This window comes from Heptranchias perlo, chromosome 21 (assembly GCF_035084215.1).
Source record: "Heptranchias perlo isolate sHepPer1 chromosome 21, sHepPer1.hap1, whole genome shotgun sequence".
NCBI classification, from domain to species: Eukaryota; Metazoa; Chordata; class Chondrichthyes; order Hexanchiformes; family Hexanchidae; genus Heptranchias; species Heptranchias perlo.
In genome coordinates, this window is record NC_090345.1 from 17366893 (window position 1) to 17380910 (window position 14018).

At 39.1% G+C, this 14018-nt stretch overlaps 1 protein-coding gene across 5 annotated transcripts in view; it reads right to left on the reverse strand.

The window, feature by feature from the left end:
• Positions 1-14018, reverse strand: part of atrnl1b (attractin-like 1b) — a 713064-nt gene that overhangs the window by 264319 nt on the left and 434727 nt on the right. For all 5 annotated transcript variants that reach the window (XM_068002149.1, XM_068002150.1, XM_068002151.1 and 2 more), the window contains exon 26: positions 6426-6504. In XM_068002149.1, the coding sequence (XP_067858250.1) occupies positions 6426-6504 (79 nt within the window). The remainder of the gene's footprint in view (positions 1-6425; positions 6505-14018) is intronic.

Consider the following 14018-nt stretch of genomic DNA (forward strand, 5'->3'; position numbering starts at 1 on the left):
TCTGTTGTTTGAGCAGTTATCAAGATCTAAAAAAAGTATAAACTCACACAAAAACGCCTAAGCTGCCATCCCATTTACAACCTCCTTGAATGTGTTGTTAATTCCAAGATCTGTGCCCACTTCTCCTGCAACTCCCTGTTTGCATTTTTCTCATCAGGTTTTCGCCCCTCTCATTGCACTGAAATTGCCCTAACCAAAGCCACAAATGAAATCCGCTGTGACCATGTGTATTATCCCTGCTTTGACAGAGTTAATAACACCATCCTCCTCCAATACTTCTTCTCTGTTATCCAACTCTGTGGGACTGCCCTTGCTTAGTTTCATTCTTATTTATTCAATCACATCCACAGCATCTCTCTATCCTTAAATCAGCCGATCTCTATGAAAACCCTCATTCATGCATTTGTCATCTCCAGAGTTGATTTTCCAATAGTCTCTTAGCTGGACTCCCATCCTGCATCCTTCATAAACTTCAGTTCATCAAAAACTCTGCTGCCCATACCATATCCCACACCATGGGGGTGATTTTAGGCGGCAATTGCAGGTGCGTTGGGGGCATGGGGGCTCCGAAAATCCTGTTCAGGTTCGGAAGCCGGCTCCAACCCACCGACTTCCGAGTTTCCCAGGGACACACCTGTGTGCGTGCGGGTGACCCGAAAACGGAAGTCCCGCTGGCAATTAAAGTTGGCAGGATGACAGTTAATGAGCCAAATGTACCTCACTGAGATACTTAAGGCACTTTACCTGTGACAGATGAAGAGATTAAAAAGATTTTTTTTTTGAACTTACCTGGGCAGCTTGCCCACTGCTTCTGATTCACACCTGGTGCAAGGAAGTGAAAACACCTACCTTTGAAACCTGCTCTGATGTTTCCCGCTCCGATATCCCCCCTCTCCCCAACCCCCCAATCTTCCAGCCCAGCGCCGGATCTTCCATTCCCCTCCCCCCCACCCCAGTCTTCTGTTCCAACACTGGATGATGTCTGGCTCTCTCTCTTTCTAGTCCCCCCATCTCGCGTTGCAGCTCCTGATGGCAGCCAGCCTGTCAATCAGGCTAGCTATCGGGCACGAAACCTGGAGAGGTCATTAACCACTATCAATCAACGTGCGATCGTGTTGGAAACAGTAAGTTTGGTTCATGCTGGTTTGCCACGTGCCCAAACGCAGCCCCCAACTCCGCTGCCATCCCGCCTCCTCACTAATATCAGGACCCAAGTCATGCTTGCCCGTAGAAGAAAAAAATAACTTATATAGCGCCTTTCACGACCTCAGGATATCCCACATTGCTTCACAGCCAATAAAGTATTTTTGAAGTATAATCACTGTTGTAGAGAAATGTGGCAACCAATTTGGACTCAGCAAGGTCCCACAAATAGCAATAAGATAAATGACCAAGTCAGCTGTCTTTTAGTGGTACTGGTAGATGGATAAATGTTGACTGGGATACCAAGCAAGCTCCCCAGCACTTCTTTGAATAGTGACATGGAATCTTTTACATCTACCAGACAGAGCAAATGAGGCCCCGGTTTAATGTCTCATCTGAAAAACAGCACCTCCAACAGTGCAGCATTCTTAGTATTGCACTGAAATGCCAGCCCAAGTTATGTACTCACTTCTCTGGAGTGGGGCTTGAACTCACAAGTCTCTGACTCAGAGGCGAGACTACTGCCACTGAGCCAAAGCTCGCTCATCACACTCATATTCGCTGACCTACATTGGCTTCTGGTTCCCTAATCCCCAAATTTAAAATGCTCATCCTTAGTCCCCCACCCCTATCTGTGGCCTTGTCAAGCCCTACAATTCTGCTCTGATTCAGCTTCTTGTGTGTTGTTGTCCCCTCCTCCTTCACCCTACCATCAGCAGCTGTGCCTTCAACCTATATGTACCAAAAATAATCTGCACACACAGATGCACTTTGCCTCTGAGAAACACCAACGATACTTTTTTTTAAAAAAAGAGAATTTAATTTTGTGTAATTGCAGAAAATTCATGTTGAAAGGTTGGCAGTAGAACTGATTCCAAAGCAATTGTGATGAAAACGGTCCTTCCCCACAAACAGAAAATTAGGTCAACGTACACAACTGTTGCCTGAGTACCTCCTAGCAAGTGGATCAATAACGGCATAAAGTTGAGGTCTGGGAGCAGATGACTGCTCATTGGTCAGAGAATGCTGCAGAACGGTAGAAGGGGGAAATCTAAAGATGGGTCAATAGAGGAAAATATGCTGTTTTAAAAAGACTAAATGGAGTGAAGGATAATTCTGTATTTTACCTCAAACAACCAAATGTATGCATTTAGGAAAGGGATTATATTACCACAGGTTGATCGATATTCACCGATTAAGTGTCATACATGACAAGTTATATTTTAAATTGTAATGAACAAAGAAGCAATGAATATTCCAACACTGACTCTAAAATGTCAAACTTCAGGAAAGGTGATTTATCATTCTGGAAAATCTTTACTTGAAAATAAATAGTTTTCACATAGGTGCGATTTTTTAATATCACAATAATCTCTCTAGTTTGAAATGTATGCATTAGTACCAGTGACTATTACATACATACACGTGCTCTGATACCAAGCATTGCTTAAATTCTGATAAATATGTTAAGCAAAGGGCAGGCAAACCAATACACTGATTTATGACTAAATGATAAGGTTTATAAATAATAAAATGCATATTTCACCCAATAAGAGCATTCCTCAAAAATGACTAAAACACTTACCACCACATAATAATGCCATAGAAAATACTTTATGGCTGGCAAAATGCTCAATTGTGGGGCCTACTGGCAATTAATTAAATTTTTTGCATAGTTGCATTTGTTTGACAATGATAGAATTAAAAGTTTTCCTAAAAAGAACCTAAAGAAACATTCATTGTCATTTTCTCTTACACTGCTATTTGTATCTGCAAAAAAAAACAATTGTTTCTCATATTTCTGAGTAACCAGACACATTGAAGGACTGAAGTTGGATGAAGGTGGAGAAAAGGCTGACACATACACTATGGGCCGGAACACATGTCGCTCCCCACTGGTAAGTAAGTAACTCACCGACAAACTTTTCGTGATCTTCTGGACATCAACTTGCTTTAATTGGGAGCTGCAAGAAGTGCAGCGATTGTTCCCGGGTCTTCTCTGAGTGGTGAGAGGCGGAAAGGATTTCTACGTCCCCTCCACTAATTAGTTTGAAGCAGGTCCTAGTTGAGAACCAGGAAGTGAATCTCATTCACAAACCGCGCAAACCAAGAACAAGGAAGTGTAAGTATAAGATTAGTAAATGTACTATAACGTCAGATAGAGAAAGTGAAATAAAGAGAGGGTAAAATTAAAAGACAGATAAAAGAGACAGAAAGAGAAAGTAAAAAAATGTTCAATTTTTTAATTATAAATTTTTTAAAAATTGTCCAAAAACTATTAAAATCAGGAGGAATGAGACTCCACATTTGAAAATTCTGACACCTGGCTCGTAGGCTTTTTAAACAACTAAAAAGCTCCTATCATAGAATCATAGAAAGTTACGGCACAGAAGGAGGCCATTCAGCCCATCGTGTCCATGCCAGCCGAAAAAGAGCTATCCAGTTTAATCCCACTTTCCAGCAATTGGTCCGTAGCCCTGTAGGTTACGGCACTTCAAGTGCACATCCAAGTACTTTTTTAAAATGAGTTGAGAGTTTCTGCCTCAACCCCCTTTCAGGCAGTGAGTTCCAGACCCCCACCACCCTCTGGGTGAAAAAATTTCTCCTCAGCTCCCCTCTAATCCTTCTACCAATTACTTTAAATCTATGGCCCCTGGTCATTGGCCCCTCTGCTAAGGGAAATAGGTTCTCCCTATGCACTCCATCTAGTCCCGTCATAATTTGAGAGACCTCAATTAAATCTCCCCTCAGCCTCCTTTGTTCCAAAGAAAACAACCCCAGTCTATCCAATCTTTTCTCATAGCTAAAATTCTAGCTGAATCCTGGCTTCATTAATCATGTGCAAGATTAACATGGCGGGAGGATAGGCTCCTAGTGCCAGTTTAGAGAAGCCCTAACTTTTTCAGTCTATTTTACTGGCTGCTTACCGCGTTCCAGCAACAAGTTCATGCTCCTCCATTGATTTCATGCACATGTGCGGTCACCGGTACTTGCTCTTCGATTTGACCATTAATAACGGTGAGCACTGTTAGACTCACCATTATTTTACGAGCAATTTCCAGCCCTATATATGTGGATCATGGTAACTAGAAGAATCCCATCCTGGATTCTCAGTGAATTATTTCACCTTGCTATATGGATGAGATTCTCCACATGGAGAGATCTTTGCAAAACAATTCCGGGATGCAAACCCATACCTGAGACCGTGTTAACTCACTGCTCCATTGCCTAGGATCTGGAATCATTTGCAAGTGCTCAATATCATACAATATCACTATTTTAACAATCCCAACCATAAATTAGCTCCAGAATACAATTACAAAGAAAAAAACAACACAAACAAACACATTCAGATTCAATCTCCAATTATTATGGATACTGGAGCTACCTACCTGATCCTGATAACATTTGCATCCCTTCCTTTTACACAAGTCCTTATTAAAGCATATTTCTAAGCTAAGCATAAAAATTGTTAAGCAGTTAGCAGCATTTAGTTGCATTACATTCACTTAAATTCTGTGCATATTAAAACAGTTCAGAAGTCAGCCATTGTTTATGAGCAAAGGCAAAAATGGAAGTATCCAACAGTGAGAATTGTAACAGATTTTTTTTCTGTCAAGATTTAGCTACTCTTTTACGCTTCTACTATATCCAGACAAACAATCTTCAAATTCAAGCTAATAGGTTGGGAAAGAGGATTTCTAATCAGGAGGTAATGAGTTGCAAAGATTCTTGCAAAATCTAAATTAGTGTCTGATGTGTACATTGATAAACTTTGAAATCCTTTAGGACCGAAAACCATGATGTAAATGTGCTCATTGGAGCAGTGAAAAAAGATATATTTCCAAAAATTGACTGCATCAAACATTCATCTTTTCTCCCAAGTTACTATTAATATTAACATGTGTGTGTGTACCTTCTACACTTACTGCACAAAATATGTGGCATTTTGTATATATGCCCTATCACCTCTAAATTGCATCTACAGACGTGAATTGCTGGTTTCCGCCAAAAAGCAGTCCAAAAACATTCAGTGTCCAAGACTGGTCCTCCAATATATTATCGCACACTAAGCTCACCACCACCTTCTCAAGGGCAATTAGGGATGGACAATAAATGCTGGCCTTGCCAGCGACGCCCACATCCCATGAACGAATAAAAAAAATCCTTCAAAGGCTCTGAAACTTTTAAGGTGTTTGAAGGACCAACAGGGACAGAAAATGATGTAATTTTTGTTCTCAAAATCATATTCTGCAAATATTGTGCACAATATCACAGTATAACCCTCATTGAAGAAAATAAAAGGTTATAAATCATCTATTACTTTTCAACATCATGCAGAAGATATATCCCAATTGTCAATAGGTTTATTGCACTACAAAACAAGACACATCAAAGGTTCAGCAATTCAATTTCTTTTGTCAGCAAAGAAACCCCTCTGGATGATTATTCTGAATTAGGACAAAAGTTAATTGAATTTTGTTTTCTAATACATTGTGACAAAGTTTCTCCATAAGTCACTTTAGTGTATTTCATGGATAGCATAAAGCACCACATGATATTGGCTACATTACTTTTAAATCAAATATAGGCATACAAGATCACACTAATGGTTTGAAGTCTGACCATTATTTATTAAGTACCTGCAAGTTGCAGAGTTAAATGCTTCCCTGACAACCCCAAAAGCAAACTTGTGATGTCACATCTTCCAGGATACCATGATATCGCTTTGCACCATATCATAATAAAATCAACTGTACATCTGTCTTTAATTATTGATGGTATAATCAAGAATCTATCCATGGTATAACCAAGAAATATGTTAGCACCCCAGTGAATATTGCAGCAGGCCAACCTAGGCATCAGGTCACAATGTTGTTTTGTTAAATTTGCTCACTGGTCAAATATTAGGAAAAAGGCAAGTCAAAAAGTTAATTGTACACCTTTGCTAAAAATTCAAAAACTCCAGTTAACCACGAAGAGTAAAAACAATATCCGAATCTAATATTACTGCTTTACAGTTTTAAAACTAAAAACCTATCACTAATCATAGAAAGTTCACTAATGAGTTTGAGAATTCAAAATAAATTACATTAGTTTCTGTGAGCCAGTTACAGATTTAATTCTGGCCAGTGATTAACAAATTGACAACAATGTGTCTGCTCCTTCTGTGCAGTAATAAAGATAGGATAACCAGGCTAAACGTAAGAAGGTTTATTTAATTAATAATACTATTTATGCATGAGTTGTACTGGAGTACAAGTAACACTGTTATCTCTTACCTCTCTCCTTCGGGATGCCCAGCAGGTTTGTTTGATTTTCCACACTACAGCAGCCACCAAGAGTAATGACAGGAAGCAGCTACAAGGAAATAATCAAATACAACCATATGTGATTTTTTTTCCCCTTGCAACACCAGCAGAATTTACATAGTAATGATCCAGTGTACTAAAGTTAGCTTATTAAGATTTGCAGTAGCACAAGTGCGTCTATGTCTATATATAAAAGGTCTTGTGAAGACACACATTTCGCTATCAAACTTTAGGCATCATGCTTTTATATAGGCAAATTTTGCAAAACACTTACATCTGATTGTTTTATGAATATGAAATTTGTACCAGTGACAAATCACAACTGAACTTACCAAATGACACAAGAAAAGTGGGTACATTAACTTTTGAGAAACTGCTAATCAGATATAAATCAAGTACGAGTAATCATCAAAATCTATCAATAAAAAAGCCATCCCAAACATTTTTATAAATTCTTTCAGCTGCCACCGAGGGATCTCCACTACACTGCACAGTCACGACTGGAAATAAAGTTTGTAACATAATAAAGATATCAAATGTTATAAAAAAATACAAGAAAATGATTAAACTTACCTATGCAATAGCACTTTCTCTGTTTGAATTGTCTTATAATGTTTTCCATTGGAGGCCTGTGCCTCAGGTTCCTGGACATATCACCATCAGCTGAAGTGACTCAACAAGGTATTGGTCTACAAATCCTAAAATGCACCAGTGTCTAACACTTCTGGAAAATTTTATGATTGACTGCAAGACTGGCCATTCAGAATGTGCTAGGACTTGCAGTTTGTAAGCCCCGTCTCCATCACTCCTATCCTCAGCGATCTCCACTGGCTTCCTACTCTCCAATGCAGTAAATTCTAAATTCTTGTCCTAGTCTACAAATCCCTCCGCAGCACCACCCCACCATCCTTTCACAATCTTTTCCATCCTTGCGTTCCAGCCAATGCCCCTCTGTCTTCTGACGCTGGATTGAAGTTGTAGAATTTGACAAAACAAATTTTAGAAGCAGCGAAATTAACTGGAATTTGTGCTTTTATTCGTATAAAACATAAGAAGGTAAAACTTGCACTCCAACTTTTTCTGAGGTAACCTTGAAAGCATTGTACTGATCTCTCACAACTAGAGTGAGCAAGTATAGTAGTAGAGCTGAACACAGACAGATGAGAAGAAAATTGACTCGTGGAGAAGGACTTCGATAGGAAGAATTCAGAGTGGGTCGTTATATTTTGTTATGTATTCTAAATCATTACACCAGCTAAACAACTATAGTTGATTAAGTTCTGCAAGAACTGAACCATTACTCAAGTTTGGAGGAAGGTTCTGAATTAAGTCTTAAATTTAAACGTTTAAGCAGAACATTTTGGTAACTAGGGGCTAGCTTTTCTGCCCACTGACTATGAATGGGTAGAAAATCTAAATATTAAATACTGTTGCTGAGAACCATGGTAAAGAGAAAAATTCATAAGTTTTATCCATTGTTATGCCTTGGTTATGAAAAGCCACTCCCTAAATAGATTGACACTGTAAGTAAAGAATGCTCCCTCATATTAAATGCAAAGCTTTACTATTCACATTTTTATTTAACCATAATGTCTAGGGGGATCTCATCTGTTTATTTATTTATCAGTTTGCAGTAGCTAAAGAAATAGTACTTATTTATTTTCCAGGAATCAATAAAAAAACACTTACTTCATTGTCTGTGGGGAAATCTCTAATAAAGTTCTTTCCAAGAAGTGAATTTCTAATGTTGGCGCAGAGATGGCAAAACTGGAGAAGTGCAGGTTTTGCACTCACCTGAATTGCGAATAACCAAGCACATGCTAACATTGTGGATCCTGCATTTATAATATTCAACAACAACTTGCATTTATATAGCGCCTTTAATGCAGCAAAACATCCCAAGGCGCTTCACAGGAGCGTTATCAAACAAAATTTGACACCGAGCCACATAAAGACATATTAGGACAGGTGATTGATCAAAGAGGTAGGTTTTAAGAAGCGTCTTACAGGAGGAAAGAAGTAGAAAGGCAGAGAGGTTTAGGGATGGAATTCCAGAAGCTAGGGCCTTGGCAGCTGAAGGCAAGGCTGCCAATGGTTGAGTGATTAAAATCGGACTGCACAACAGGCCAGAATTAGAGAAGCGCAGAGGTCTCGTAGGGTTCTAGGACTGGAGGAGGTTACCAAGAAAGGGAGGGGCGAGGCCACGGAGGGATTTGAAAACAAGGATGAGAATTTTAAAATCGAAGCATCAATGTAAGTCAGCGAGCACAGGGGTGATGGGTGAACATGACTTGGTGCGAGTCAGGATACGGTCAGCAGAGTTTCAATGCAAGTTCCCTGTCTGAAATGCTTGTAGTGCTTTGAGCTTGTGCAATGAGGGTGAGAGATTTTATGTGCTACTGCAGTAACATTAAGGTTTACAGCAGCTAATTAAAGGGAAGGGGCCATTTAAAAGGTGAGAATGGGGGACAAAAAACATTTTGGCTGGTGAAACAATCAGAATGGCAAAAAGAAATTAACAAAAAATGAACAATGGATGACAACAAAAATGTGAATGGAAGGAACAAGAGTTTCTGGGCAAGCGATGAACTGTTGCAGGACCTGAACTCCATTTGATTGCTCTCAAAGTAGAAATGCTGCTGCAATAGGCGAATGCAAGCGGGATTTCCTGTTTGGCACCATCATCAGAGGACAGTAGTGCAACATGCTATCAGGAAGTAATGACCATGGTTAATGTCGTGTACAGTATTTTTAAGTACCTTGGAAAGGATGTGGAAGATGATGAAAGATCTCAAGAAAGTTAGCAAAGGAGCATCAGCACCATATATCAAGTAGATGGCTCAAGTATGAACGACAGAGTGCTGCATATTTATGCTGGCCCATGAAAAGCCCTCAGACATCCTTCCTGCTCTTTCATTCCTTACAATGGATGGCAAGACATGGGCTGACTGATGAGGATCAGTACAAATTTATAAAAAGAAAGTAGTGTCTGACAAATTTAAGAAAGTTCTTCTGAGGAAATAACAGAGTATACTGAGAAAGGAAATGCAGTGGATGTTGTGTAAATGGATTTTCAAAAGGCATTTCATAAAGCGCCACATAGGATGCTTGTTGATAAAATTAAGGCACATGATATTAAAGGGAACATGTCAGCATGGATAGGGAGTTGGGTAAAGGAGAGAAAAAGGACAAAGGGAGAACTTAAGAGAATTTTTGTTTATGGAGAGGAAATGCCGTACCAGAAATAGTGTCAGAAGCAGAATCCATAAAAGCTTTCAAAAGGGAAGTGGATCAATATTTTGATAAACCACAAGTTAAAAGGGTATGGGGAAAGAGGAGGGGAATTGGACTAAGTGAACGGCTCTTTCAGGGAGCCAGCATAGACACGATGGGTTGAATAGCTTCTTTCAATGCTGTAAAATTTTATGAGCCTGAAATTCTGATAAGACTCAGCAGTATTCAGATGAGTCACCCAAAGAAATTGGGCTGAAACTTGGTTTCACTGGAATTTCGGCCCATTTAAGCTGTGGTTGGGGGAGGCATGGAGAGGGCAAATCTTCTGTCTGCCCACAATCCCTATGTTAAGGTAGGCCTCAACAGAACTCTCACCAGCTGAGAGCTGGCATGAGTACAGGTGCAGACCCAGGAAAAGCATCAAAACTTTTGCAGGCAAAGGTAATCAATCCCAGAGAGGATCAATTATCTTTAAGTTACAAAGGTATAGCTCGCTTAGAAGCTTTAGTATAATGTTGCTGACCTTTATTCTTTGGCCCAGGAAGGACCTCAGGGTCCACCTAGCAAATGCTTGTAAGGTAGCTCCCTGTTACGCTGGTAAATTGGAGTGGGTGCCACTGATTCACCCTTACTGATATGGGCCCCTGTCCCAACCTTTCAAATGTCCCCAACCCTGCAATTTGGGTCAGGTCTTGATTCCCAATATTGTTAGACTTGAGGCTCCCTCCACCCCACTTGCACTGGTGGAGCGACCTGATGGGAATTTCACACCCTACAATTCTGTGCCCATAATCCAGCAGGGTCCAACTCCACCAGCAACACACTAACCGGCTACTATTTTCGAAAAGGTTACTTACTGGAAGAATTACTTGTGAAATTCAATTTTTTTTTTAGAAGTTACATACCGAAAAATGGCTTTGCAACCCCTCCTCCTCCCTCTCACCATGAGGGTACTTCTTGCATCAATTCCTCTTCCTCCCAGTTGAACAGAATGTGGATTGTATGAACAACTGCTGACAGCAATGCTGTGCTAACGCTTTCAACTTCAGCATCCCTGATGTGAAATGAATCAGGCAAGTGCATTTTGCTCTTTCAAACCTGAGATATAATCTCTCTCTATGATGCATCTTATCAAGTAACTGAGCTGAGAAATGATTCCACTCATCACCCATTTGGGCTGATAGATTTTCGATGTCAACTATAAAGGGAACTCAACAGTGACCATGGAATTTTGACAGAGTTGTTACTGCTACTGGTCCTAAAATAATAAATATAAGATATCATCCTTGTACTGGGGCATTATGGGAGTTCTTAAGTATGAAAGACCAATAAATTACAAATATGGGAGCTGTGAGTGAGTTATGACAGTTTTTCACAGAAGCAATGAAATTTCTCTAAAACAATGTATGTGATGCAATATTCTACAGATTTGTTTTAAAGAGGTTATGAAATTTGGTTAAATAGTGCAAAGCACTAAGGAACAATTAAGTAGAATTAGTTATTTGCTTTTATTTTCACTTCAGTTTTTCAAAGTTAGTAATTATCAACATCCTTGTATATTTTAATTATTTTACAAACTATTAGAGCTTTTGTTAATTTGAATATCTCCATATTCAATCTTGTTTGCATCCAACAGATGATATTTCCATAAAACCACCAGTCTGTGGAATTTTGGTAATCTCTAAATTGTCTGTCTCCATTTTTCTCACCTGAATAGTGTTCGTCAGATATTTATCCAATGCCTTTGGAGCAGGGGTTAATCAATATGGCATTAATTGCTTTTGCTCACAGTTTATTCCACAGATCCATTACTGTTTAGGGAAAATGTTAATTCTAATCTGCAGTCTCGCTTGAGCCTTGCAAATTGTACTGAATTCCTCTATTTCTGAATTCACAATCCATATTAAGTGACCTACTTAAACATCTGCATTATCCACGCCTCTCCGCACATGTCCCTAGATCACATGTCCCTTTTCAATCTTTTCTCCAATGAACACAAGATCACTTCCGAGTATCTAAAGCCCAAACCCAAGAGTCATTGTTGTTACTTCTCGGGGAATCCTTTCCAATGAACCAGCATCTTATATAAGGCATTTTCCAAAAAAAGTGCACAATGCGCTAAATGTAGCTTCACCAATTATTTGTATATGGATGGCCAATAATCATATCCGAAGTCTTGTCCATTATCTAAAATGGAAAGTTGTTTAACAAGAATATATTTCACATTCCAGTGTATATTGCCTTACATTTATCGAATACCAAAATCTATCCTAACCCATCTGCTTATTTGGACCAGATCCCTTTGAATGTCATCAATCTCTTAAAATACTCATTCATGTGGCCATACAGTAAATGTTGCAATATTACTCAAATAATCTTTCTCCATATAACTTATAAATAGGGCATGTGATTTGTTGCAGTATATCATCCCACAAATTTCTGTACTCACTGTGTGTGATGGAACATGCTGTCTCAGTATCACAATTTTATACAAAAGTCTCAGAGGCAGTAAAAATATTGGTATTTGGGCAGATCTGAGGAATAATTAATCACTTTCTCTATTTATATATACTGCAAACAGCTGGAAATCCCGAACAGAGTAAGCTTTAGTTGCACTTATGTAATTGTGGGCTAGGGGATTTTCCAATTATACAAAAAAACACGTAGTCAAATAACTTCTAGTTTTGGGAAAAGAACAGCTGAATTGAGTCCAACCAGACTGTAGTAGTTCCATCTACATTATTTTGTTGAAATATTGTTATGTTTCAGGAATTTTTGACCATCTTTCTACAGAAAAGATTCACAAAAAAGACTTGCATTTGAATTTCTTCACTCAGAGGGTTGTAAATCTTTGGAATTCTCTACCCCAAAGGGCTGTGGATGCTGAGTCGTTGAGTATATTCAAGGCTGAGATAGATAGATTTTTGGACTCTAGGGGAATCAAGGGATGTGGGGATCAGGCGGGAAAGTGGAGTTGAGGTCGAAGATCAGCCATGATCTTATTGAATGGCAGAGCAGGCTCGTGGGGCCGCATGGCCTACTCCTGCTCCTATTTCTTATGGTGATGACTGAGTGAAGAATATTGGTCAGGACAATGGGAAATAGTGGGATTTTTAACAGGAAAGGTTGAACAGACTGGTGCTCTTTTCTCTAGAAAAGGCTCAGGGGTGACCTGGTAGAGGTCTTTAAGCTACCCTTAACCCCTACTCCCTCTTTTCTGTTTTGAGCCAGCCTGCTATCCATTCTGCTACCTGTCCCCTGACTCCACATGCTCTGATTTTAGTCATGAGTCTACAATGTGGTACCTTATCGAAGGCCTTTTGAAAATCCAAATATATTACATCTACTACATTACCCTTGTCTATGCTTTCTGTTACTTCCTCAAATAATTCAATAAGATTGATCAAGCATTACTTTCCCTTCTGAAATCCCTTCTATTATATTTTCATTTTCTAGGTGTTTTTCTATTACATCTTTGAGTAAAGATTCCATTATCTTTCCTACCACTGATATCAAGCTAACTGGTTTATAGTTCCCTGGACTTACTCCTATATTTTAAAAGGGAGATGGAACAAGATTAGCTGTCCGCCAGTCCACTGACACTAGCCCCTTTTCTAATGAATTTTTATATATATGGAATAATGCCTCTGCTAGCTCTTTGCTAACTTCTTTTAATATGCGCGGATGCAATCCATCCAGACATGGGGTTTTATCCTCTAGAAGTTTGATTAGTTTATCAATCATCTCCATTTTTTCTATCTTAAATGTCTTTTTATCTTTTTTGATCTCTTCTTCTAATGTCATGCCCACCTTGTTAGTCTCCCCAGTAAATACTGAGGCAAAGTAATTATTCAATATTTCAGCCATTACGCTGTCATTATCTGTGAGTTTATCTTGTGCATCCCTTAATGGCCCTATCCCTATCCTGATTTTTCTTTTGTTATTTATGTGTCTGTAGAATAAATGTTGTCTCGTGATCCATTTTCAAGCACCATAGATAGGGTCTATTAAAACATTCTGAAAGCGAACATGACTTTTCAAAAATCACCTTGCTCAATAGTCCATTGTATTGCTCAAACATAAAAGCTGCATGCAAATGGCAGGCTCTCATTCCTCTTCCTGGAGTTGGACCATTTCAAGCGGTGCTACGAAAAGAAACTATCAAAATGAAGATGACTCCTAGTTTAAAATAATCTCATGTTACAGAATATATTGAAGCAGAGTTCCATTACTCAGGGAGCATGTAATTGATAGTGTGGCAATTTTTCATGCTACAAAGGGACAAATCCACTAATCTATCAAACTCTGCACAGTCAGGAGAGAAGGTAA